At 35.0% G+C, this 27581-nt stretch overlaps 6 protein-coding genes across 9 annotated transcripts; 2 read left to right on the top strand and 4 right to left on the bottom strand.

Annotated features, from left to right (window-relative positions):
- Positions 1–642: 642 nt before the first annotated feature.
- On the top strand, positions 643–1620 carry LOC116728846 (olfactory receptor 51F2-like). The gene has a single exon (XM_032577163.1). It carries the CDS (start codon positions 643–645, stop codon positions 1618–1620), a length of 978 nt encoding a protein of 325 aa, XP_032433054.1.
- Positions 1621–4430: 2810 nt separating this feature from the next.
- On the top strand, positions 4431–5563 carry LOC116728731 (olfactory receptor 1-like). Its single transcript, XM_032577018.1, has one exon. It carries the CDS (start codon positions 4522–4524, stop codon positions 5515–5517), a length of 996 nt encoding a protein of 331 aa, XP_032432909.1. The 5' UTR covers positions 4431–4521; the 3' UTR covers positions 5518–5563.
- Positions 5564–8839: 3276 nt separating this feature from the next.
- Positions 8840–10303, bottom strand: LOC116728070 (olfactory receptor 51E2-like). The gene is made up of 2 exons (XM_032575840.1): positions 10222–10303; positions 8840–10124 (listed from the first exon to the last, which is right to left on the bottom strand). Exon 2 carries the CDS (start codon positions 10066–10068, stop codon positions 9100–9102), a length of 969 nt encoding a protein of 322 aa, XP_032431731.1. The 5' UTR covers positions 10069–10124; positions 10222–10303; the 3' UTR covers positions 8840–9099.
- A 3368-nt stretch (positions 10304–13671) lies between these two features.
- Positions 13672–15305, bottom strand: LOC116728711 (olfactory receptor 2AT4-like). Its single transcript, XM_032576994.1, has one exon. It carries the CDS (start codon positions 15243–15245, stop codon positions 14277–14279), a length of 969 nt encoding a protein of 322 aa, XP_032432885.1. The 5' UTR covers positions 15246–15305; the 3' UTR covers positions 13672–14276.
- Positions 15306–17632: 2327 nt separating this feature from the next.
- On the bottom strand, positions 17633–19423 carry LOC116727820 (olfactory receptor 1496-like). The gene has a single exon (XM_032575450.1). It carries the CDS (start codon positions 18937–18939, stop codon positions 17971–17973), a length of 969 nt encoding a protein of 322 aa, XP_032431341.1. The 5' UTR covers positions 18940–19423; the 3' UTR covers positions 17633–17970.
- A 96-nt stretch (positions 19424–19519) lies between these two features.
- On the bottom strand, positions 19520–21142 carry coa4 (cytochrome c oxidase assembly factor 4 homolog). Of its 4 annotated transcripts, none has more exons than XM_032575452.1 (4): positions 21080–21142; positions 20340–20390; positions 20116–20207; positions 19520–19915 (listed from the first exon to the last, which is right to left on the bottom strand). In XM_032575452.1, exon 4 carries the CDS (start codon positions 19880–19882, stop codon positions 19634–19636), a length of 249 nt encoding a protein of 82 aa, XP_032431343.1. In that variant the 5' UTR covers positions 19883–19915; positions 20116–20207; positions 20340–20390; positions 21080–21142; the 3' UTR covers positions 19520–19633. The 4 variants fall into 4 exon arrangements, with proteins under 4 accessions (XP_032431343.1, XP_032431342.1, XP_032431345.1 ...); XM_032575451.1 differs by having other exon boundaries at positions 20973–21128; XM_032575454.1 differs by lacking the exon at positions 20340–20390 and having other exon boundaries at positions 20973–21128.
- Positions 21143–27581: the final 6439 nt, after the last annotated feature.

Here is a 27581-nt window from a genome sequence, read left to right on the forward strand (position 1 = left end):
TTACAGAAGTGAAATAGGCCCAAGTGATTTAAAGGCAACAAACAGAAATAATAACCAATGCTGTGATTAATGTATTGATTAATGTGTTGATTAAATAAAGTTTGAATGTTGATTGCTTTGCTTGTAATAAAATGAAAAGTGAATATAAATGTATTAGATGAGACAATACTGTGAGGCCTTTAGCCTTTGTATTATCAGTAACTAGTAACAGTAACTTGAGCAAAAGCAAAAGGGACTAGAGAGACTTATCACTTTTCTAGTTTTTAAAACTTTTTTTCAATGACTTCAGTGTGAAGGACGCAGATGCAAAAACCTGACAAGTCAAAAACATGCACAAGTTAAGTTTTCTTTAATGGATTATGGGTAATTATGTCTTATTTGTCCAATATGAACGTTATTTTTGCAGATGATATTTAGTATTATGGTAACAGTAAGGAGCTTTTTATGAGTGACAGAAACCAGTGAGTCACACTGATGTATGATAATCACAGGAGAAAAGATATAAAAGGAAAGGTAACCCTGCAACAGACCAGAGAGCAGCAAACTCATCCTATTCTCTGGTGTGCTGGGAGACAGCAACTTCTTTCAAGCTACTCTGTCGTTCTTGATTATGTTTTTGAGCCTTGTAAATGTGTAATAGTGATGTATAGAGAGACTCTGCCTACCTCCATATTTAACTCCACATTTGTTCGACCTGCAGAGTTTTATCTTGGTGGGTTTTACAACATCCCTCATGTTAAATATTACTATGTATTCTTGTGCTTTGTGTACATCATGACTGTCCTTGGCAATGGTTTCCTGCTCTCTGTTATCTACCTGGTGAAGACTCTACATAGTCCTAAATATGTAATAGTTTTCAACTTGGCTTTCACAGATCTATGTGGGAGCACTGCTCTCATCCCAAAACTCTTGGACACATTTTTATTTAACAGAAGATACATTGTTTATGAAGCCTGCTTAGCTTACATGTTCTTTGTTTGCTTATTCGGAGGGATACAGTCATGGACGCTTGTCACAATGGCATATGACAGATTAATAGCAATTTGCTTCCCATTAAGGTATCACAGCATTATAACTACAAAATCTGTTGTTGTAATCCTGCTGTGTTGTTGGATGTTTTTGGTTGGCATCACGTCAACTATGGCTGGTTTTATTAATCGCCTCTCGTTCTGTTCATCTATAGAGATTAAAAGCTTCTTCTGTGATCATGGACCAATATATCAGCTGGCCTGTAATGATAAATCTTACAGTTACATATTGGCTACTATTGCCCTTATTGTGATAATGTGCATTCCCCTCATTCTGATATTTAGCTCTTATGTTTGCATTGCCATCGCTTTGTCCAGGACTATTTCAAGAGAGGAAAGACTCAGAGCTTTAGAAACATGTACTTCTCACCTGATTCTTGTTGCCATATTTTTTCTTCCATTTGTGGGCACCAATGTAGCTGTACTGACTTCCTACATTCATCCAAATGCCAGAATAATAAATTCAAGTTTGACATTCATAGTTCCCTCGCTGCTCAATCCTATTATTTACTCTTTGAAGACAGAAGAAGTGAGGAATGCCATTAAGAAACTTTGCAGAAGAGCTAAAATGAGGAACATCAATGCAAAATGATTATTTTAAATATCAGTTTTTTGTAACTAACCTTTCCTAAGTTGAAATTTTGCTCAGTGATTATAACCTGCTGCTGGTAACTGATTGTGAGTCAGGACTGTGAATGTGTTGTGATGATTCTGTATCCCAACTTTTTGGAATTAGTCATCTTAAAAATAGTGTCAATAAATTAATAAACAGATTTATGTGATTAAATTATGAGAGAAGTTATTTTTGTCTTTCATATGAAGATATATTTTGTGCACGTTAATGAGGGAAAGTATGGTTATGCACCCAGACTAAAGAAAGACTAAATCTGGTTACTGTGTAACTTATGTAAGCAATATTTAACATAATATACTTTAGAAACTAAGCAACCAATACAATGTAGTTAATTAGCAAAATAATTGCAAATACTAAATAATTTAGAAAAACATTTAGCAGAAAGTTTTTTCTGTAAGAAGTAACCACAGCCAAGTAACCACTTATTTTTTTGCATTTCACCTCAGCTAAATCTAAAATAAATTAAATCCCAGACAGATATGGATTTTTTTTTTATTCAATTAAGACATTTGTTCCTGATAATAAAAACAAGAATAGTCAATAAAAAGTGCCAAAAATATATTTTTTTTATCTCAGCAACCAATGGTGAATCTTTAACATGCGGTACTGAAATTGTTTATATAATTATTGATCAGCAATTGTTTTCCATAGCATTTTAATATTTTATATTGGGTGATTAAGTGTCTGAGGTTGGTTTATGGGGGAATTTTTCTGCCATAATTCGAGAGCACATATTTTCAGTGGAAAATCACAGTGGAATGACACAAGCACACCCACTTTAAACAAGTGTGTCAAACTCCAGTCCTCAAGGGCCGCTGTCCTGCAACTTTTAGATGTGCCTCTGCTGCACCACACCTGAATAGAATAATTAGGTCATTAAGGCTCTGGAGAACTGATCTACACAAGGAGGAGGTAATTAAGCCATTTCATTCCAGTGTTTTGTACCTGTTTCACATCTAAAACCTGCAGGACAGCGGCCCTTGAGGACTGGAGTTTGACACCTGTACACTAGAAGGAAACAAGCGCACCCAGCATAACATTCATTCTATTGGCTGAGAGGTTGCCAGGCAACGGTAAGTTTTTGTTCCAAGCCAGCAGAGAGGTTTGCAAGTGGAGATTTGATCTGAGCAGAGACAAGTTTTGAGCGCCAGGAGAAAGTTTGGAGTAAGCACAGTGAATATTTGAATGAGAGCAGAAGAATTGAATACAAGTTTTGCAGAAACTAGCAGCAAAATTCCCCCCTACTGGTTGGTCATATTTCCATCACCCTAATCTTTGGTCCGATCACAGATTCTGTAGCAGATTTAAATCAGTACTTTGGCTATGCTACACCAAAATTGTGATACTATTTCTAAGAGGAACACACCTCTACACTCTCCAAACCACAAGATATTTTCTAACTGACTGATAGTTATGTCGTGGAAAAAACTATTTCCAAGCACTGTTCAGGTAAAATCACTCAATCAGGTTTATTCATGAATTGTGCACAACTCAGAGAGCTCACAGGACAATCTATAATGAAGCAAGTCTGAAACGGAAAGCTCTGCCAGGCAGAGACAACACGTGAGTTTTATACAAAGGGATAAGGGATCCAAAGCATGGGAATCAGACTGGTTCCCATGCAGCTGGGGAAAACAACGTCCAACCTCAACCACAAGATATTTTCTAACTGACTGATAGTTACCAACTCGATTGCAGCCTGCCCATGTCCTAAGGTGAAACTGGTCAGGTTTCGATCCAAGTTTTGATCAGATCCCATATAAATTCCTGTTACTTCCTCCTAAATCAGCTGCAACTTGAAATGGTTCAAATTGCAATTTATGTGTTTTGGGGTCAATGAATCCACTAGCTGACATTTTACATGATCTGCACCATTATAAACATCAGCAGTGTCATTTTAACATTTGTCTCCAACAGCACATGAACTAATACTCAATAAGTGTACAATACCACTAAACACTAAAGTGACCAGTACAAAACCTGAAGGTTAAACCACAAAAAACCACTTTTGTCTCTATCAAACTATATGCGTTATTTAAAAAGCCAGGAGCCATTTTTTAAATAAATCTTTATTGTTGAGATGAAAATAATGATTTTTTTTTTCCTATAGTTGGATGCCTACTTGTCTTTCTGGGTCTGTGTTTGCTATAACTTTAAGAAAGGACAAGAAAACCTTTAAATTATTTGTGTATTGATCACAACACATTGAACATTTATTAATATGATCTCATATCAGATGTAAATCACACACAGCCTTGAAGCCTACTAGTGACAACATGTATTAATTGCTACTTGCTCAATATTATCTAGGTGCAGTTTAATTAAGCTCTTTTGGAACATGTTTAGAATTGTTGGCCATCCATCTCAAACATTTTATCAGATATACCTGGGTTATATATTATCTTTTAAATCTAGGGTCAAAAGTTATGGAGAATTCATGAGAAGAGGTTTAAAGAAAGTTACATTTGTTTCTCTACCTTTTAATATTTTTTTTCAATTACTTCATTTATGGACACAGATGAAAACATGATGCAAATTTACAACAAAAATAATAATAACAATAAATGTAATTTCCAAGATGTTAAGTAAATGCTCCTTTTTATAGATATAATTTTATGCTCTGGTAACAGTAATGTTGCGTTGCGTCATATCGTTAATGACACCATCGGATGTTCATTGAGCAATACATGAGAGCGTGCAGTAACGATGAACTATATAAGTGAAAACATAGCATGGAACAGTTCAGAGAGCTGCACACACTTGTGATTCTCCAGTGTGTTAAGAAAACTAAAGGTGCTTTCAACACTCTTTGTCTCTCTTGTTATGATGTTTGTTTTGTGAGTATATCCTGCTATAAATATGAACAGAGAGGGTGAAAATACTACCATGTTTAACTCCACATTTGTTCGTCCTCTACATTTTTATCTCGGTGGGTTTTACAACATCCCTCATGTTAAGTATTACTATGTCTTCTTGTGCTTTGTGTACATCATGACTGTGCTTAGCAATGGTTTCCTCCTCTCTGTTATTTACCTGGTGAAGACTCTCCACACTCCCAGATACATAATAGTGTTCAACCTGGCTCTGACAGATTTGTGTGGGAGCACTGCTCTCATCCCAAAGCTCTTGGACACGTTTTTGTTTAACAGGAGGTACATTGCTTATGAGGCCTGCTTAAGTTACATGTTCTTTGTTTTATTCTTTGGAAGTATGCAATCATGGACTCTAGTCATAATGGCCTATGACAGATTTGTAGCAATTTGCTTTCCATTGAGATATAACATTATTGTAACAAGGAAATCAATAGTTACTATTCTGTTGTGTTCATGGACATCTCTAGTCATGGTCATTGGAGCCTTGGTTGGACTTCTTGAGCGCCTGTCCTTCTGTGCATCTGTGGTAATACAAAGTTTTTTCTGTGATTATGGACCAACATATCGTTTGGCATGTAATAATACATACATAAACTACATCATGGCTAATTTCACTTTTGCTGTAGTCATTTGTATTCCTCTCGTACCGATCGGAGCCACCTACATTTGCATTTCTATAGCACTGAGCAGAACTGCATCCAGAGAAAAACGACTTAAAGCAATGAGAACTTGTACTTCTCATCTGATTCTGGTGGCCCTTTTTTTTATACCATATCTGGGCACAAATATAACAGTGAAAACTAACGGCATTGATCCTAATATGAGGATATTAAATTCTAGTTTATCACACACAGTTCCCTCTCTGCTAAATCCGATCATATACGCTTTAAAGACAAAAGAAGTGATAAATGCTTTTAAGAGGCTTTGCAAAAAAGAAAAGATAAACAAACTTGTCTCACAATTGCAAACTCGAACTTCTTAGTGCTTTAAGGCACAACTTTAACAAATTAATATTACATCATGTTATGTTATTTTGCTCTGTTGATTTTTTTAATGCTGTTAATAAGGTGGTATGTGTACAAAAGTTATCTTAAGTAAACATGTGTTTTTGTTACTATGGTTTATTTCAGATACATGTTTATTTTTTTAATACAAGATATTTTACGTGCAGTGGTGTTTTTATGTAGCGTAGTGATGACTTCAGATATACCTGAGATCCTAAATTGAAGTGATTAGTAGATATATTTACAGTTGGTTGTTTGTGAATGTTGTCCCTCTGTTGATCTGTCCAGAATGTACAGATCAACACATTCTTTTGAGACGAGTCAATGTAGAAAGTTTCATTGCAGAAAGCATGTAGGTAAAATGCAAAATGGTGATGGAAACATGTAACTGAGGACATCTGGAGTTCAAGGCTGAATTATAAAAAATAAAGTTGCTAATTCTCACCAAAACGTTTGCTTGTCTTTTTAAGTTAAAGAGCATTCCATTTTCATGTACCTACTGCAGAAATCACACTTCACATAAGTAAAATTGAGTTAGTCTTATGTTTTCTTTACAGTGTAGCTTAGCACCACTATCAGTGTGTGAATGTGTGTATGAATGACTGAATGTAGTGTAAACACTTTGGAGTCCTCTGCACTAAATAAAGTGTTAAACAAATACAGACCATTATACAATAGAGTAAAAATAGCTTCCTAGAGAAGTGAGGAATTCATCCTTGAAATGGATTTTTAGATTATGAGACTGAATTGATTCTCTACATTAATTTGAAGTAGTATCTCGTAATGAAAGAAATACTAATAACTTCCCTGGGTTTAATTGCATTGTGCTCTGTTTGTACAATACAATAATAATTATTTTTTTCAGTAGTGTTTAATATCCGTGGAAGAGTAATGAACTTTCAGCCACCTCATATTATAAACCATTAGACTGTCACTGTGACGCATTGCGGCACCCATGTCATGATCATTAGACACAATGAGAACTCTCCAAACTTAAATATATTATTAGCTCTGTTAAAACAACTGGTTTAAACTGGTTTTTCTCCAAACATCAGACCTGGTCACATTATTTTGTATCAGCCTTTAGTTCCGTGGGTGTTGAGAGACATGATGCCATTGGAAAACACCGCTCCCACATCATCACAATGAGAAAAAAATCATTAATATTGGCATAACAGCAGAGAGTTTACGTAACGAAATTGATTGCAGGAAGCAGGTGGTGCAAATACAACATGAGAACAAAACTAGTAACTGAGGACATCTAGTGTTACAGATTAAGTCTTGCACTTAAAAGAAAAATCAAGCTACTAATTATTGTTTAGTGGTTTAAGCATATAAAATATTATGATATAAAATGGAAATTTGAATCCTGAAGTTTTTATTTTTTTTCTCTGGTTTAGTTTTATGCTGTTTAACTTAGTGTTAAAAAGCATTAAATAACAAAAAGAAAAGTTTAAAATACCAAAAAAGAGTTGGTCACATCGCTATAGTCAAATCTTCATTTCCTTATGAAGGATATGAGAAGATAAAGATATTAAATGTGACAGGTTTTCTCTGCAAACACAAATAATTTTGTTCAGATACAAAATACATTAAAATAACAACAAATTCACAAATTCCTTACAATAAAACTTTTAAAGCCAATACATTAGATATGTTAGAGCGCAAAGTGCCACTGTGCTGTCCTCGCCCTGAGATTTCCAGTTTTCAGCAGCTAGACATCCAGACAACGACGCTCCAATAACCAAACTAATTTCTTTTCTGCTTGTTTATTGAAGAGTGGCCTCTGACCACTGCAATCACTTTGGCCATCATAAACTGAAACATACAAGACTGAGTATTAGCCAACGAACATAGCAACTTAGCTATTCTTGCTGCTAGCTAAAAATAAAAAAAAACAACTTTTTCCTAAATGACTCCAGCGTACAATTATTTACACCACAGTTACATAAAACAAAGAGACAATTATTGTTTTCACAATTAACCAATACTTACGAACAAATCTTGTCTGAAACACAACGTATAAGGATAATGATCAGCTTAAATCATGAACTGTTCGTGTTGCGTTCCACCATCTTGGATCTATATTCTTTTTTAGCGTCACCAAAACATAACAAAATCTCCACCAGGGGGCGTTCTAGTACGGTTTTCAACCTTGCTGGTCCAGCTTAACTTACAAAAGGCAGCACAATGGCCACCATTATGAACATCTTATTAAGTATTAACTAGACTTCCAATTGGTAGAGTTTGCCCATTAAAACAATGAATATGTAAAGAAATCTCACTTTTACATAAACAGTGTGTCTTCTTAAAAGATGCCTGTTCTTCATTCAGAAAAATAACTGGAGGTGGATAGCCAGATATTGTACTCGAGTATGAAAAGTGTTACTTTAAAATAATATTACTCAAGCAAAGGTTTAAAAAATATGGAGCAGGAAAAATACTCACAGAAGAACTTTTTCTTTCTTTCTTTTATTTTCGAAGAGACTACTCAAGTAAATGTAACTATACAACTGACCCGTTTAGTGACATTGTCAGTTTTCAGACGTTTCCAAATCTGTATTGTATCCATTAAACCACTAGAGGTCAGGCTTTGAACATTTTGCAGTTCTCTTTCCGTTTTACAGAAATATAAACTAGTAGTTTTGACCCACGGTTCTAATAATCCAACAAAATATTCACATAAATGAAAACAGCACCCGATTTTTCTTATACTAACACAGTTTATCCAGCTGAATAAATTTTGTTTCCAGCTGAATAAATTTTAGTGTTAAGATTTGACTGCTATTAGGATTGATGTTGGCCAGGTGTTATATTTTTGCATTATTCCTGTCAAAGATTTTCTCCAAAATGAAATTATTGCCTAAGATAAACAGATTCAATTTAAAAAAATCTCTTAATTCATACATTTGTCTTGAGAAAATGTTTCGTCACTGATGCAGGGTGTTGCATACATTTAGACATTTTGCATTCGTAATAAAGTTGTAAATGTGTTTGCAGATAACAGTTACAGATTTGAAATATTATTTTTTTCTATAGAAACAGGAAGCTTAACATTTTTAAAAGACTGGTAAGATTTCAACAACTGAGTTACGCAGACATACTGTATATCTAAATAAAATTTTACAATAGCAAACAAGTATAGGTGGAACATTTCTTCTGAAACATTTTGTAAACAAGGTGTAGTTTTTATATGCCGTGAAGTATTTACATGACAAAACTATACATTGAAACATGGATAGGAGTTTATTTATTTGTTCTAAGTAGTGGTTCACTTGTTCGGCTAAAAGGACAAGCAGGTGCTATTTACAAAACATAAGAATAGAGACTGAATTGCATTAATCAAAACTTTATTTCCTTAAATGTATGGTTATTGTTTCTGTTCACAAGACACATTGATGCAAAATTGTGCTGATATTCAAACCACAGAGTTGACCAAATTTCACAGAAACGCATATTAATGTTGCCAGCAGTTACTGTTTGCACATCCTTGTTAATTTTTTTTAACCACAGTTTCTAGGTTATTACTCAGTCATAATGTGAAAAGGATTGGAGTTTAATTATATTTTTGAGTTAACTTTGGTTTTTCTAAACAAAGCAAGTGTCCTGATTTTTATCTCTTTGGTTTTCAGAGAATAAACAATAGGATTAATGCAAGGAGGCATGCAAGAGGCCAGTGACAGACTCAAAACTCTCTTCTCTGGGTCAACTGCCCTTGAAAAAAGCCCAATGCAGAAAATAACAAGAAGAGGAATATAAAATATAGCAACAATAATAATATGTTCAACACATGTGGCCAACGTTTTCACTCGTCGGTCCACAGATTTCATCTTGAACACAGTCACCAGGATGCTCACATAGGAGAGCAGGATGAAAATGAAAGGTGCTCCCAGGTTCAGAACAGAGAGGGTTGAAGATACAGCCCACTGCAGTGAGTTATCATTACAGGCAAGTCGAAACACAGGCGCATAGTCACAAAAATAACTGAACACCCTGACAGAGTTGCAAAAAGACAGTCGGGTCATTGAGCTTGTAGCGAATGTTATCAATACCAGAATAAAACACCAAGTAACAATGATAATACAGCTCATGCTGCGCACTGTGTTGATTGAGTTCTGCCTGAAAGGGAAACATATAGCAATCAGCCTGTCATAGGCCAGTATAGTGAGTGCATAAGACTCCAGAGCTGCAAATGCATAATATACAAACATCTGAACAAAACACAGGTTAAACGTAATAAAATTATCTTTGATGAGAAAAATCTTTATCATGCCAGGAATGGTGCAGGTGTTAAGCACCACATCTATCACTGCCAGGTTGGTGATGGCCAGAAATTTTGGAGTGTGCAAACTGTGATTCACAGCAATTGTATAAATCAGCAAACAGTTAAACATCACTGAAAAAGCATAAACAAATGCTAGGAAGATGAAATACACAGATATGAAGGGAAATGACTCAAATCCAACAATGTAGAAGCCTGGAGGGTGAATGATGACAGAAGTGTTTGAAACAGATCGAAAGGAAGACATCACCGATTCCCACAACGTTTGCTGAAAGATGGAGCCTCAGAATGAAAATCTTTAATCTGAAAACAGAAAAGTCAAGATTTGTCAGAAAAATAAGCAAAGTTAAATGAAAACTATAAGTACTGCATATTCTAAATTAGTTTTAAATTGCTTTACCTAATGTTCTGTCTGTCTGCAACTCTTTCTGAAGCTCCTTCCAGTGTCAGCAGGAAGATACCTGCAAATGTGACTGTGTGTACCTGGGAAATATTTTTAAAGCCTATCCCATGAGATTAGTCTTAAACGTAATTGTGAAATATCTAATCTGTTCCAGTAAATTGGTCCATTGAGAGACCGAGTTCATGGCGTACACTTCTTGTTTGTTGTGATCAAAATGAAGATCTAATTACCTGAATGTGGAAATGCAACTCACAGCCTATTGCAAATTATATCAACCGGTTGAATCCGTAGAAAAAACAAAGCATATTTTGATTGGCTGCCTTACAACATGCTATATCTACTGATCTTTGTTGTTTCCAATGTACATATTCATGTTTGAACTTTTCTTTGTTAGTTTTTTTTCTATAATTTGAGATTGCTCACATCCATGTGACTGTCAATCCTTTTTGACTTTCTACAATATTAATCTTCAAAAGTTAAACATTTGCTTATTTGTATTGAAATTATTCTTTGTATGCTTTTTGTATGCACACAGTAAAAACCTTGCACAACATTTTTTCCTCATTTTCTAACAGTCTAGAAGTAAACCCCACAATGTGGCAGATTGATACAGTGGGTGTTTTATTCCAAGCATTGTAATCATTTTCCTCAATACGGCAACATTTTTCTGCTGGAAATGATTACTTTTAAAATGATTTTTCATTCTGGATGTAGATGCTTTGCAGCTAGAAGTTTGTTATTATTTATTTTTTACATCTCACAGCAGCTGAATGGATTATTCAAAGTTACCTAATCCCAAATCCCCAATGAGCTAAAACGGGAGACTTCAAAGACACAGAGGAAGAGCAAAGAAGAGAGAGAGGAGGAAGAAATTCAAAGCACATCATCTGTCAATCATAATGAGGAACATGAGGTCTGTAGATCTCATACTTGAAGCAGTGATAAGGACCCAGCCAGACTATCTGCAATTTTATAAAATCTGTTTTGCAGGATCATTATCTCTGCCTCTATGAAGCTTCATGACTGTATAATCAGAAAATGATTTGAAACGGATTGGCAAAAGCAAAGGAAATGGATTAGCAGGATTCCAGGAGATGCTGCTGCAGCTCAGAAAATAAGCATCTCTCATTCCACTGGTGACTTGTTTTCTTTATTTTTAAAACTTGTTTTAAATTAAATAAAATACATATATGAAAAGTGATTGGGGAAAGGTAGGCAGGTAGATACATTTGGGGCCAGAGGTAATCCAGAAGAAGGGGCAACCCCAACCCACTGTCACAACTCCTGAATCCATCCAGAGATATTTCCAAAAGTCCAAACAAGCCAGCCAATCAGAACTTCTCCAGAATTAAACAGTCCCAGTCTCTCAATAAACTGCCAGCCCCCATGACCTTCAACATGAATCTTCCCACACAGTCACCCCCAACCAGCACACAAACACATAAACCCAAAAACAAATACCATTCCAGAGCTCAGCTCAGAAGCTGAGTCCAGAGAGCTGGTTGCTTTGTGGGACCACCATCTTATCTTGACTCTGACCAAAACAAAGGAGATGACTGTGACTTGTTATCACATGGACGACAGACTGGACTGGAGATTCAGCAGAGAAGGTGTCTACAAGAAATGACAGTCCAGACTGGTGCATCTTTTCTGTAATGTAGATATGATTGGAAAATCAAGCTTCCTAAGAAGAAGAAGAGATGTTTCCATGCATCAAGATAGTAACCCGTTTTTAATCCTTAGCATCAATTTCAATGAGTCTGTAACAGTGTGTTCAGTCAGAGGCCTTTTTAGATCACCTGTGTAATGCCACAGATAGTTTTAATGTTTCTGTAAACATTTAACATTTATTATGAAGTTGTTTACATCAGGGTTTTTTTAAAAAAAAAGAAAAAGGTAAGGTGGTAAATGTCATAAATGGAACCCTTTTATTCTTTTTTACACTGATTTAAAGGGGAAAAGTCACGATTTATGTCAGGAGATTCATGCTGCAGGACTTGAGTGATGTTCTTGGGTAGTATATTTAGGTTATGTGACTGTGCTTAAATCTATAGGAAGCTGGATGTATTACTTGAATTCAGAAAAAAATGACAGACATGGTTTGGTGCTCTTGGATATGTGTGTCAACAATAGCAAATTTTCAGGTTTAAAAGCTACTTAGTGAGTGGATTTAGCTATGCATAAATTGCTTTAGATGTCATGCAATAGTAATAGACTGAGAAGATGTGAGCACAGTCTGGTGGGTTTGTGGAACAGAAATAAAGGCAAGTGAGTTTAAAGTCAAAGTCAAAACCAGGGGCAAAAAATGCTTCCAGATTGTTTTCTTTACACTATGGTGTCCAAACATTTTGCCTTGAGCGATAAAAATTATAAGCATAAAAGTCAAAAATAGCAACATTTTTTCAAACAATTCTTGTTTTTAAATAAACTAAACATGTAGTATTTATTAATGAAACAAGCAAGTGGGCAACCTATTGTAGAGAATCATAAAAAGGTTACAGTTTATTATTTAAAATAGAAAAGGATAACATTTCCTGCTTTTTGCTAGACCAAGTTTTTGTTTATTTGGATTTTGAAGATTTTAGAAGAACATGGTGCTGTCTTTCTTCTATATATGCCCAGGTTTAATAAATGGCTGTGCCAAAGGCTAAAATTAAAACTAAAGATGTCAATTTGGATATCATCTGTTGGTGGGTCAGATTTTAATTGTTGTCACTTGAAATCACTGAGAGGCCGGATGTTCACCCAGTCCCTATTTTGGACAATCTTTCATTCAGTAGATAAAAAAATTGTTGATTTTTAAAATGAATTTTAATGTCATGAAGGAACAAAACAGGATGATAGACAATGTCTATGTTTTCTTCTAAAGCGACAACCTGAGATATGATATATACTGCACCCGTTTAACCACTAGAGGTCAGGCTTTCATCATACTGTGTACGTTCATATGAGTGATTTATTTTTGGAGTACCGTACATTTAATGCTGCAACCTTTTACAGATGTCCCCATGCATCAAGATAGTGACCCGGTTTGTGTCCCTTTGTCCGTCATTTTCAGGTGTTTGTGGAGTTTCTGAAATATAATTTTAAGCTGTTCTGCTAACAAAATAAAAGCAGACGGAAAATAATGAGCTGAAAGATTAATTTACCTAAGTAAGCATCAAAAATATTATGATACATTTTATTTAGTATATTTTAAGAAACATGTACAGTTGTTAACTATTTTTCTAATTAAAAAACAATGCACATCTCTCTGTTAATTTTCTAGCTGGCTAATCCATTACTTTTTTCAAAGTTCAAAGGTGTGAATAGGGACTGATTCCCTCCTAAAGGCTGGTTTTGTTCTTCAGAAAATGACAGCCTCACAGATCACAAAATAGTGGTAGAAAAATGTATTTATTTGAAAACTTACATTGTAAATATTTTAATATTAAAACCACTGATGCATAAAAGGCCAATTTTCATTTTCATTTTAGTGATACAAGGAGTTGGATATATTTATTTGATTCTTTATTTATTGCTATGAAAGATCATTTAACCCAGTTATTTTTCTATTTTTTCTTTCTAAGTTCTTTAATCAGAACTTAGAAAGAAAAAATAGAAACAATTGTTGCCCAATTGCTGACACAAAAAACAAGCAAACTGAGAAAATTTCCATAACTAACACGCATATTTTTACATACGTTTAGACATGTGACTAGTCTAGATTCAAGGTGATTAATAGTTACAGATAATAGATGTAATCATAAATATCTAAAATGGGCTTAGGAAAAAAAATTTATCAATCCAGGTTTGAAAAAATCTCTTGAAATCTGTGGAAATAACAAAAAACATTTGGCTATACAAAAAGATTTATATCACATGTTCCCAAATTAGAAGTAAATAAAGACAAACAACTAAGTCAGAAGTTATTAATTGTAACAGTATATGTACAAAATAAAATGTACCATAAATTTTCATTAGTGAAATGAACAAAAATTAAATGATTTTTTTAAATTCTGGGTTTGATCACACCTTCCACTTTATCACTGGAAAGTCAGCAAGGATTGTTATTAGAATTTTGTATTAACTTTGGTTTTTCTAAACAAAACTTGTATTCTGATTTTAATCTCTTTAGTTTTCAGAGAATAGACAATAGGATTAATGCAAGGAGGCAAGCAAGATGCCAACGACAAACTCAAAACTCTCTTCTCTGGGTCAACTACCCTTGAAAAAAACCCAATGCAGAAAATAACAAGAAGAGGAATATAGAATATAGCAACAATAATAATATGTTCAACACATGTGGCCAACGTTTTCACTCGTCGGTCCACAGATTTCATCTTGAACACAGTCACCAGGATGCTCACATAGGAGAGCAGGATGAAAATGAAAGGTGCTCCCAGGTTCAGAACAGAGAGGGATGAAGCTGCAGCCCACTGCAGTGAGTTATCATTACAGGCAAGTCGAAACACAGGCGCATAGTCACAAAAATAACTGAACACCCTGACAGAGTTGCAAAAAGATAGTCGGGTCATTGAGCTTATTGCAAACGTTATCATTCCCACATTAAAACACCAAGTAACAATGATAATACAGCTCATGCTGCGCACTGTGTTGATTGAGTTCTGCATGAAAGGGAAACATATAGCAATCAGCCTGTCATAGGCCAGTATAGTGAGTGCATAAGACTCCAGACCTACAAATACATAATATACAAACATCTGAACAAGACACAGGTTAAACGGAATAAAATTATCTTTGATGAGAAAAATCTTTATCATGCCAGGAATGGTGCAGGAGTTAAAGACTAAATCTATCACTGCCAGGTTGGTGACGGCCAGAAATTTTGGAGTGTGCAAACTGTGATTCACAGCAATTGTATAAATCAGCAAACAGTTAAACATCACTGAAAACACATAAACAAATGCCAGGAAGATGAAATACACAGATATGAAGGGAAATGACTCAAATCCAACAATGTAGAAGCCTGGAGGGTGAATGATGACAGAAGTGTTTGAAACAGATCGAAAGGAAGACATCACCGATTCCCACAGCGTTTGCTGAAAGACGGAGCCTCAGTTTCAATCTCTTTTATCTGAAAAAAGAAAATGTAGGGTTCGTGTTAAAGTCAAGTCTAGCCATATTGCACAGCTTATATCAAAGTCAGCAGGTAGACAGCCTCAAATGCAAACTGTAACAACACGCTGCCTAGCCTTTCTCATGAGATTCAACTCACATTGCGTACTTCAAACCTAGTTGTGAAATACCTTGTTTATTCTACTAATTTGGTCCCTAAGAGAGCAAGACCGAATTTATTCTGACAAACATTTGTTGTGCATGAAACAAAGTCCTAATTATCTAAATGTTGATTTAGTAAACTGAGTATCTAAACTCCCATTGTTAATATTTACAATTGGTTCAATCTGCTCCAAAGTTCTGAAATGTTGCAAACATAAAGTTGAAGAGATGGGAAATTGGCTTAGTTTCTTATTAGTAATTTTGTGATGTCACTAGAGTATCTTTACTGCTTCAAATGTTGCATGTTTTAACTTTTATTTAGAATTATTCTTTATTGTCCCACAATGGGGATATTTTTGAAAGGGAAAAACTCAGAATCAAATGGGAGCTGCTTATGAAATTATTACTAACATCTTAAGAGCATTCTTATCCAAAAGCATTGGCTCTGTACAGCATACAATATTTTTCCTGTTTTAGATAAGTTAGGATCACCATAATTTATTTCTAATTGCTAAATGTGAGAATAATAAGAGAGAGAGTATGTTTTTATTTCTATAAATTCAGAAGTTTATATCTTATGTCTTCTCTATGTGGTAAAATTGCCTTTTAATCTTTATGACAAAGGTGAAACATTTTTGGTTTCCTTCAAAATATTTTTGCTAAATTTTAACAGATTTCCCCTGACAGAGCTATTGTATCTGAGTCTGGTTTGCAAACAGATTTCCACACATGCATCTTTTAATATCCAACCACAAACAACTCTAAAGCAATAACTTTGTTGTAAGCAACTTTTAACTAATTTGGTGGCACGCTCAGGGTCATTGTCCATTTTGAAGACCCATTTGTGTCGAAACTTTTACTTCCATTCTGTTGTCTTGAAATGCTGCTTCAGTATTTATGTACAAAGATCTTTTGCTTAATCAATCTGTGTGTTTTGCGAAGCAACAGCGCCACACAGCATATACTGCTACCAGTTGGGACAATGTAATCAGGTTGGCCAACTTTCCCCTTTGTATAATTAAGTTATGATGGAGAAACACTTCAAGTCTAGTTATATCAGTGCAATCAATCATTTTTTTAAGTAATTTCTTCTTTCTCATTAAGTCTCCTTATGTTGGTGCTGCACTCATTTCACTACAGATTATGGCTCCCTTAATATTCTGAGTCAACATGATCACAAGATCTTTTGCTTTTCTTGTTTGAATGATTCACCAGGTGTTTGTAGATGAGCTGTTTCTGGGCGGAGGCTCTCATACCCCAACTTTCCAACACTGTTGCTGTTTTTAACAAATAAAATCTTAACTACAGGCTTTTATCATTTCTTTTATAGGCTAAGCTGTTTTCATGAATATGCTATTGTGATAAGCTAATATATACAGCTGCCCAAAATATGTTAATATGTAAATTTGCATCTTCTGCTGCTTCCTATTTAGTCCACATAGCAAGATGAAATGTGTTTTGTTAACCTAAACTGTAATTTACTCAGTTGTTTTCTTTAACATTGATATTTGGTAGGATTATTCTGTATTTTAAACAGACAATGTTTTATCTAAATTCATAAAACAATGAAGCAATGCGTGCATATCAAAGTTGCACTTTACACATTTAACCACTAGAGGTCAGCCTTTTGTCCTTTTACTGCCTCGGCTTCACTATAAATATTGTATATTAAACGGAACTAATGGAAATATAATAATCAAATATAAATAAAATATTACCAAAAAAAGAATGTTGCATACTTCTCCTTTTAATACTTCTACATTAAAAAACATTCTTGTAATATTAGCTACCATATCATAATGCTGGTAATCTTCTTAAACAACATTGTAGGCCAACTTATTAATATATTCACAAATATTTAATGATAGAATAAAAATACTGCAGAACAGACATAAAACCTTTCAGAATTGTGAAACATTAGAATCAATCTGATAAAAGTTCATTTCCATTTTAGACTATTTTATTTCTTATATATTGCTGATCTTCAAAGAACTTACATTAACCAACTAAGTTAAATTTAAACAGTAAATGTAACAAGGTGAAATAAAACAGCTAATGCAAAGATTGTCCATTGTAAAATTTATTTTCAACGCACTGTTCCAACCAAATTTCACTTAGAGAATACAAGTACCTGACATAATTTAAATCATATTTACACATAAAATCAAGCCTCAGAAGACAATTGTGGTAGAATGAACCGTTAGTTTTAATTGACTTTTACAAGGTGCAGATTACAAAAAATTGTACCACAGTACATATATGTGTGGTGACATCTCAACAGACTACAGATAAATGCATCCATACATAAGAATTAAGTAAAGAAAAAAAAACTACCCTAATTTAAAAATAAAATCAGCCGAGAAATGTTCCAGAAAATCAAGTAATTCACTGAAAACTTCATATATATTGATATTAAAGACAACAAAGAAAAAACAAAGGAAAAAGCAGAGATGAGATCTGTTTATTATTATTTTTTCTAGGTTATTTGTTATTTCTAGAGTCTACGAGGATTGATTTGGATTTTGCTCAGATTTTTGCATTAACTTTAGATTTTCTAAAGATAGCCAGTGCTCTAATTTTGATCTCTTTTGTTTTCAGAGAATAAACAATAGGATTAATGCAAGGAGGCATGCAAGATGCCAACGACAGACTCAGAACTCTCTTCTCTGGTTCAACTACCCTTGAATAAAATCCAATGGCAAAAATAACAAAAATAGGAATGTAAAATATAGCAACGACAGTTATATGTTCAACACATGTGGCCAAAGCTTTCACTCGTCGGTCCACAGATTTCATCCTGAACACAGTCACCAGGATGCTCACATAAGTGAGGAAAATGAAAACAAAAGGCACCCCGAGGACAAAAATGGAGGAGAATGAAGCTGTGGACCACTGCAATGAGTTATCATTACAGGCAAGTCGAAACACAGGTGCATAGTCACAAAAATAACTAACCACTCTGACAGAGTTGCAAAAAGACAGTCGGGTCATTATGATTGTTGAAAATCCTGCCACTCCAACAGCTAAACACCAGGTAACACTGATAATGCAGCACATGCTGCGCACTGTGTTGACTGAGCTTTGTCTAAACGGGAAACATATAGCAATCAGCCTGTCATAGGCCAGTATTGTGAGTGCATATGATTCTAGTGCTACAAATGCATAATACACAAACATTTGTACAAGACACAGGTTAAATGGAACAAAGTTATCCTTGATTAGAACATTTTTTATCATGCCAGGAATGATGCAGGAGTTAAAGACTAAATCTATCACTGCCAGGTTGGTGATGGCCAGAAATTTTGGAGTGTGCAAACTGTGATTCACAGCAATTGTATAAATTAGCAAACAGTTAAACATCACTGAAAACACATAAACAAATGCCAGGAAGATGAAATACACAGATATGAAGGGAAATGAATCAAATCCAACAATGTAGAAGCCTGGAGGGTGAATGATGACAGAAGTGTTTGAAACAGTCCTAAAGGTAGACATCACTCATCTGCAAAGCTTTTATTGAAAGAGGGCATCTGTTTAAAAGTAAGGTCTGAAAAGCAAAGTGTTGACATTTATTTGAAATACTGGTATCACAGATGTACTAAAAACTAAAGTAAATCAGCTCACCTAATGTTCCATGAGTGTCGTTTAGCTGCAGCACAGTATGGGGTTTATCTGAGAAGCTGCAGGTGGACAGCTGGGAAGGTGACTTGCGTACCAGATAAAATATATGTCCCTGTTTATCCCATGAGATTAACTTAAAACTTTGAAAGCCATTATGAAATACCTTATTTATTTCACTAATTTGGTCTACAGAGAGGTCCAACTGGTTCATTACTGGACTTGTTATATCTTTAAGCTTGCACATCAATTCCATTAGCTTTGAAAAGTTATTTAACTTATACAGATGAATACCTGCAGATTTTTCTGTATCTTAACACAAAAAGGTTGAATTGTCTCTATAAAAGTCTGAATGTGGGACAATCTATAAGAAGCTACAAATACTAGTCAGTTATGACCTACAACCTTCAGCTGTCTGAAAACGAGATAAAACAAATAAAAACAAGTTCAAGCCATGTCACATTTGAAAGTTTATTTTCATTGGTAATTATGACATTTACTTCAGTGTTTGGTCTTAAAAGTATCACAGACAGTTCTTGAACTTATTCCAAAACCACATGGATTTGTGAGTTCAACTTGTTGACTTGTTAGAGGTCTGCGATTGGGCTTTCCGCCGTTCTTTCTGAGCGTTTTGGAAATTTGTCATGCAGTCTTTGAAGCTCTGAACCTGCTTCTGGCAGGCTCTCCAGTCCTGATGTTCAGCCATGCACTGCTGCACAGCATAATGTAGCTCAGCACAGCCAGTACGGGATATCATCTGATCAACAGGGTCATCCTCGTCTTCTTTACGGGTGCGGTCATGGGGTGAAGGATAAGACATCCTGATTATTTATATACACAACACTGACTCGGGCTGTGAAAATCAGCAAGAAGTAGAAAAACAAACAAGATCTGGTCAGAATTCGTATCTAAAAATCATCAACTGCATACGTTTAGAAAAAACAGAACATTGTACTTCTTGTACAATGGTCCTTGAATGGTTCTAATCTGACTTTAATTTTTTGTATTTTTTCCACTGTTTTAGTCAATGTGTAGAGGAAGATCACCTGTTACCTGTTGTGTGTTTGGGGTTCAACGCTGCCCCCTAACAGTGAGGCATGGTACTTTCTGCCTCACCCCGAATGTTCACTGCATTTATGGCCAATCTGAAAGAATAAATATGTCAATCACATTTATTAAACATACAATGCAATATCAAAAATATTTATAACGTGTAATTGAGCAAATATATTTGCGATATAAAGAGAGACATCAATGCGCATGCGCCAACTGCCTACTTTATTCATTGACAGCGCCACCACGAGGCACAGCAGTACACCTCCGTATTCCTACAAGCAAAGCGTAAATTCACAGATTTGGACCATCATAATTTTGATATTACCAATAATAAAAATCTTATTTATAGAAAACTGAAAACTGATTCTCTCTCCTCACTGTTATTATCTTTTTTCCTCTCATGTAGATCTTTGACTTGTCAGGATTACAGGTGAGCCATTAATCATAAGTACCTGCATGAACTTTTGGTACATGTTAGTTGCCTCATGTCTTATAATGTTGGACTTGTTTCGTTTAAAACTGTGAATGGCTCAGTTTTGAGAGCAACTATCACTAGATCGGTCTCTCAATAACGTAGCTGAACTTCTACTCAAAGTCTTCTGTCAGAACAATACAGGGTTCTAAAATTAAATGACTATATATAGATTTTAATTAATTTTCTCCCACCTCCGCCGAACACTTAATGTTGTTATTATTACAAATAATATAACTCCAAATGTTTTGTTCCGTATAACGTGAACGGTCAATAAGTTTAGAAACAAACTGCTACTCACATAAAGTTTTACATCCAATCCCTAAGGAAAGGCGATAAGCTCTCCGTGAAATGTTTAATTAATAATAATAAAATAGAATACCTCTCTTGTTTTGCCCGCTCAGTCCATTATGGACATTTTCCTTCTGTTGTGGAGCAGAAAGCACATTTTCATAAAGCGCAAAGCTTCATTGCGTTTGCATAACCAACCTGAACTACGAGGAGAGGAAGGGGACATGTTTACGCAGAATCCGGAAGTGTCACCAGAAAACATGCTCTGTTCCAATGGTTCCGCTGCGAAGCGAAATTCCGGTACTTAATATTGTCTCGAGATGTGAATTTGAAACCAGAATTGTAGAACTTTCAGATAATTGCATTATCAAAGCAATCATTTCTATGCTTACTATACAGTGTATGTGGCGTGTAAATATGCCATTTCATAAATAAGTCATTCATTCCTTAAAACCAAGTTTCCGATGTACAAATTAATGATTGACTAATGCAAATTATAAGTCAGTTTTATAAGTATGAGAAAACTAGTAATTGTGCTTAATGTCCTAGACAAAATGTTTAATGCTGCTAAAGTTTCAAAACAGCTCAAACTGAATATTTCAAACTTACTAAATATATAAATTTATTATTGATTTTATTTTAATTTATTGTAGTTTCTGTGTGATAGAAAAAATCACAATGGATGACAGCTAATAATGTCATTTGCAGTCTGTTTGCAAATTACATTCATATTAACAGATTTGCAAACATGTCTGTTTGCTCAAGTTAGATTAGATTCAAATTCCATTGCATGCTATCTAAGTTGATGCAATTTGTAATCCAATGCAAAAGATGATAATTAAAGGCAGATTGGCAAAATCTGCCCAGTCAACTGCAAAAAGTCACTGACTTTCCAAGAACATCCTATGATGTGAAAGTGTGACAACGGAGCGGAACCACTTTCTTTTAACAAGAAGAGACCTCCGTCAAGATTTTGCTGCTTATCCTTGTGGACTCCCAACATATGTAACATTAAGATATGCTGTACTTATGTTTTGACATATGCTGCTGTTTCAATATTCCAACTGAAATTCAAAAGAAATTCCAATCTATATCAAACCAGATGTCAAATCTTATATAAAGAAATTGTGTCCGTTGCGGATTTTCTGTAAATCTTGAGTGAAAATCAAAGTTTTCTGACAGTCGAATAATAATGTGTTTGCTAATCTCTGTAAAAAGTTTACCATTCACTTCTTTGAATTACAATAAAATAGCAAGTTCAGAATAGAAGAATAGAAATTTAATATTTACAGCTTTGACTGTACCATAGGAGCCCAGTAATTGTATGCATGTTTTGTATCATTAGACAAAGCTGGTTCATTAGTCTCCTCCAAGAAACTTTGTTGCTTTGTATAAAGTTGTTGTTTAGGAAATGACTCAACAACAATAATGACATTGGTAATGAACAGTACTCCCTTTGGGGACATTTTGTCACCAAACAGAGCTCAGTGACCCTAGATAAAATGATTCTCTCCTGCCTCTTTGACTCCTGGGAGCTCTGCTAATGAGTCCTATTTGTGATGTCATTACCCAAGGATGCTGGTTAATGACCTTCTTTATAACAAACAAAGCTTTTACTGCTCAAGCTTAAGCCTAATTAATCTCATCTGCACCCATTAGAAGGGTAAAATAATAGGAAGGGATGTAAAATGAAATGAATGAGCCTCTATTGCCAAACAGCCACCTTCTCCATTAACAAGCTGATACATCTGCAGTCTCATATGAACAAAAATAACAAATACTGTTTCACTTATCTTGGCTTTTCATACAGAACTTCACATCATTATCAAAAGTGTGCTACATGAATTCAGTGGTTGTTGAGGATTTTTAAATATCTATTAAATGATAAATTTGAAGAATTCCAGTTAATGTAGATCCAACATCAACAAGAAAGAAAGTGTTTTGCTAAAGAGTCTCTAAAACCTCTGAAGGTGGATCTGTGTCTGCTGTAGTCTTAAAAAGCTTAGTTACAGATTAAACTAATAACTAAGGCTTTAGTCTCAAGCCAGAGAAGGGGAACTGGCCTTTGTAAACATTTACCTTTAAATGAAGGCAATTAGATTTTGTCAATAGAAATATATTTCTGAAAGTCTTCACCGTTTTTATTGCATAAAAAAATATTTATGAACAAAAAGATTATTTCAGTAGTAGAGCTTTTATTATTATATAACAGGATTCTGAAGGAAATATGTTAAACATGTCACACAAACAGACAATAAATAGTACACTGAACTTTGAATAGTTGTATTTTCGCCACTTAACCACGAGAGGGCGGTAATTGGCAGGTTTAATTTATTATAGCGGTTCATCCACTGGCAAGTCTTCAGAGAGGGACATAAATATATAGTATAAAAGTCGAAAAGGTTTTTTATTTTTTTTGCAGACATGATTCATTAGGCTGCAGACTTTTTTCAGCATCAACTTGTAAAGCCGAATGCTTCTTAACAACGACTGTGATGAAAAAGTTTGCTTAGCGGCAGCAGAGCTTAGTAGTGAAGAATTGCTGAGCAGAGTTTACTGGTCAGTGTAGAAAATCCAAAACCGAAAAACAAAGTATTAAACTCTGCTTTTATTTAACGTTTTTGCCTGTTAAAACTCATAATGTAGTAGATGGGACGATGGAAATGAAAGGACTATTCAAAGTTTATATAGTGACAGACAGGCTGTCGGAGCAGATGATGCCTCTTACTTTGCAGAAACATTATGACCAGATGAAGAATCAGCAGCTACTATTGAGTGAAGGTCAACATGAAATATTTACTCAGCAGCATTACTCTGAGGCAGCATTTTTGTTTTTGACATATGAATCATAAGCTGTTTGCTATCCAAGATTGTGTTTCTCTGCGTTATTTGCAGAGATACTTGCAGCCCAGGTGGAGTGACAGGGCTACTATTCTTTATGCTATGCTGAAATCTGGCCTTGATATATAAGAAGTGGCAATAAGAAAGTCCTGGTTGCACTGTGCATCACATTAAAAACAGTATTCCCATGTTGAAACAGTGCTGCAGAATGGAAACTGTTCTTACCACGATGACGGAGTCTGGTAAGAGTTGATGGGAAAATGGATGTAACCAAAAACATAACAGTGAAAAAGACTTGATTTTGTGGGGAAAAAAAGACTGTGCATCCTGTTGGTTTATGTCATAAAATCACAGTAACATATCTTAAAATTTGCACTGAAACTTTAAGATATCAAGTTTACAAATACTTTTGTAAAGCCCTGAATTTAAAACAAAATAACAGCGCACTATAAACCAGAGCTTCACTGTCTCCTTTACTTTATTCAGACTCTCTTACTGATGCATTTGCAACAATAGAAAATCCCTCTGCTGTTGATGACCTTTGAAACTTAAAATACAAAACATGTCATATTGTGAATTAATAAAAACCATGTAAAAGATCAAAAAGCAAGTGCATTGCCACAGATGAGAGCAGGCTTTACTGCTTTGTTGATAAGTCCAGTTTGCAGTCAGGCTTCCCAGCCATTCACACATGGAGCAAGAGGGTGAGTCATTGCTTTGCATAAGGCAAGGACATTTTGTGCCTGAACTATGAAAAATCCCTCTAATGAATCTTTACTCGTCCCCCCTTTTCTTTATCTCTCTGCTGCTGCTCTCCCCGTTTGCTGGGCTCAGCTAAAACACTGTCCTTGCTTCCTTACAAAGTCACTCAACTGGATAAAGTCATTTACCTGAATGAAGAGGAGCAGGAAAGACGAGCAGCTGGAGGTAGTGCGGTGGCACAGTAGATGTCTTTGACAAACTACTATTTGTTAAGAAAATGTGGAAAAAAAGTACTAAGTGGGGAGTGGGTGCAGTGAATAAACTGGACATTTTGAACCAACAATAGAATAAAGTGTTTTTCATAAGTCTTTATGGGACAGAGTCTCATATAATATAGGAACAACTCAGACACAGTATAAGGAAGATGCACTGACAGACATCACTTTATTTTTGCACACCAAGGAAAAATGAATAGATATTACGTACAGTTGAGTCTAAACTTTTAAAAGACCGTTCTAAATGACAAATTCTGGTGTAAACAAAAATTAAAACAGATAAAATTTTTAATTAACCTTTGGGAAACATAATTAAAGCCTAGACTATCAATTTGAACACAGCTCAGGTAGGGAAGCACTTCATTTTACTTTACATGCTATTTTGTTTTCCACTGTATTGAATTATTTACATTCACTGTGTGGGGTGAGAAAACGTTGTGATTCACCTTAAATTTGACTCTGACAACTCTGAGTCAAATTTATATTATTGCAGGCTAAAAATATCTGCAAGGTTGAATTGCACAACGCAGATGTCATATGAAAAAAACAAAAACAAAACATTTTGCTAGTGTCTGTATTTATCAGAAGACCAGGTGCAGGTTGCAACTGGAGTAATAATTCTGTGAGCATTATTACAAACACTGTAGGCCCAATGAATAATTTGCTTATTTTGTGCATGTGGTGAGGAATAGGGAGATATGCACCTGATCCTGAGATTATAACAAAGTTCAGTTTAAAGTTGGCAACAATTTTAGTTCCCGCATGTGAGCTGAGCGAAGGCATAGGAGAAACTAAAACTAAAAGTTGTTAAAGTCTCACAAAAGAACTTTGAAAAATAAAGATTTTTTTGTGCACGATAGGCACCAGTTTGAGACGTTTCAAAGAAAAACTCATATTGAGATTACATATATGATATTTTCATACAACATTTTCACAGTTTGTGTTTTCCTTTGGAATGTCTCAGTTTTTTTTATGATTACACAAACAAAGCCCACACTTTGTCACATAATAACCACTAACTATTGGGATTGTGTGTGGCACATATTTATCTAAAAGGCAAGCTTGATCAGAACCTTTTTTTTTTCAAAAAGTTTCAGGAATAAAACTTCTAAAAATGTGGCATGGATTTTCACTCTGTCCTTGATGTCATCACTTTGTAGGGTGATGAATAATGGTAGTTTTCTGCCACACAAAGCATTTTTCGTATGGCCAAAAGGTTTTGTTTTGTTCAGCAAACATGTCCTGCTTTCTTCCACATTTGCTGAGTTCCCTCCACAGATTTTGGAAAAACTGCAAACAGGACTTTTCCAAAAGCCATGCACTTGCCTGTTTTTCTGAATAATGCTTTAATTGACAGTTCTATCACTTTGGGTTGTAAGGTTGACCATGTCTCACACGATTTTTTGGGACATCAGTGGATAGCATGATGCCACACCCTTATTTTATTTTATTTTTAATTTTTTAATGAAATCTCTACAATATTAATTTCACCAGCAGCCTTGGCCGTACCCAATAAAGTTAGGCAGAGAAAGAAGAACATTGAACAAAATGTGATAGGGCGTGTAACAAGTTTCATCAAATTAACTTCAGAAACTCAGCAGGTTATTGATGACTTGCTGAAAAGAAACATCACTAAAGAAGTTCACTCTGTTATTCTCAGAATTGTGTTTGAACATTTCAAACTGTGCAACTGCACAAGAAATAAGCTTCTCAATGAATGGTGCAGCAGCTAGGAGCTGTGGGATGTTATTATCTCTTTTCCTTTCATAAAGGATTGCCTAGCGCATTTTCTGCTAAATAAGACTATGCAGAAAAGAATGAATCTCCTTTCTGTGGCATTAGGAGATTCTGATCAGGCTCTCATCAAAGCGACCTGTAAATTACTTCTGGATCATTTATCTGAGTTATGAAATGCTTTTTGAAGAGAAAACTAAATGTTGCTTTTCTACTGGACTCAGAGCATTCTTGCAGAGCTGCTGCAGCCTCCTGTTAAGTGGAACATGAATGTACTGCACATGAATGCTTCTATTCTTTGACAAGGCTGTCTTGATGATTAGGTTATCTCTTAAACCTTCACATACAACAGGACAGTGAATGCTACAGTAGTCCCTCCACAGCTGACATGGTGTCACATTCTTATACAATTACTACGTAACGGTGCCCCTATGATGCTGACTCAGTAAAACACTCGAGCAGGGGTCTCCAAGTCCAGTCCTCAAGAGCCGTCATCCTGCAGCTGCTTTTAGATGTATCCATACTCCAACACATCGGAAGTAAATGGTGGAATCACCTTCTCAGCCCACCATCATGTTTGGCAATGGACAGGTAATGAATGATTCACATGATCCAAGAGTATCTGAGCAGGGATGCATCTAAAAGCTTCAGGGCATAACTCTCAAGGACTGAAGAACTCATTGCATGCAATGCATGAAAGACTTCAAATCTGCAGTGTTGTACCCTCTGCAACTATTTTCATTTATACTTTCATTATTTAAGTCGATTAGTATCCTGGAGCCTTTTATGTGTAATATATGTTTTTATGGGATATAAATATAATTTGACACAAACCATTTCCTTTAGCCACTGCTAAAAATTGTAAAGAAAAAGGAACATTCATTTTAACTGTCACATTTGCATTGATCCTTATAAATCAGGAAATCTGATTGTGTACCTCAAAGTTCTTGTCCAATTGTATAGTCAAAGCAATAGTTTTAAAAAACCACTTAAGCTGTAATTCAAACAAGGCTGGAAAATGACCAATCTTCATATTGTCACTGTACACAGTGAGTCACATTTGAAGGCAGGTAAAACCATGATAACCTTTATTCTGCTTCAGGAGACACGGAACTAAAACATGCATATTTTCCACAATCATAAACAAA

This window comes from Xiphophorus hellerii, chromosome 11, assembly GCF_003331165.1.
Source record: "Xiphophorus hellerii strain 12219 chromosome 11, Xiphophorus_hellerii-4.1, whole genome shotgun sequence".
Taxonomy (NCBI): domain Eukaryota; kingdom Metazoa; phylum Chordata; class Actinopteri; order Cyprinodontiformes; family Poeciliidae; genus Xiphophorus; species Xiphophorus hellerii.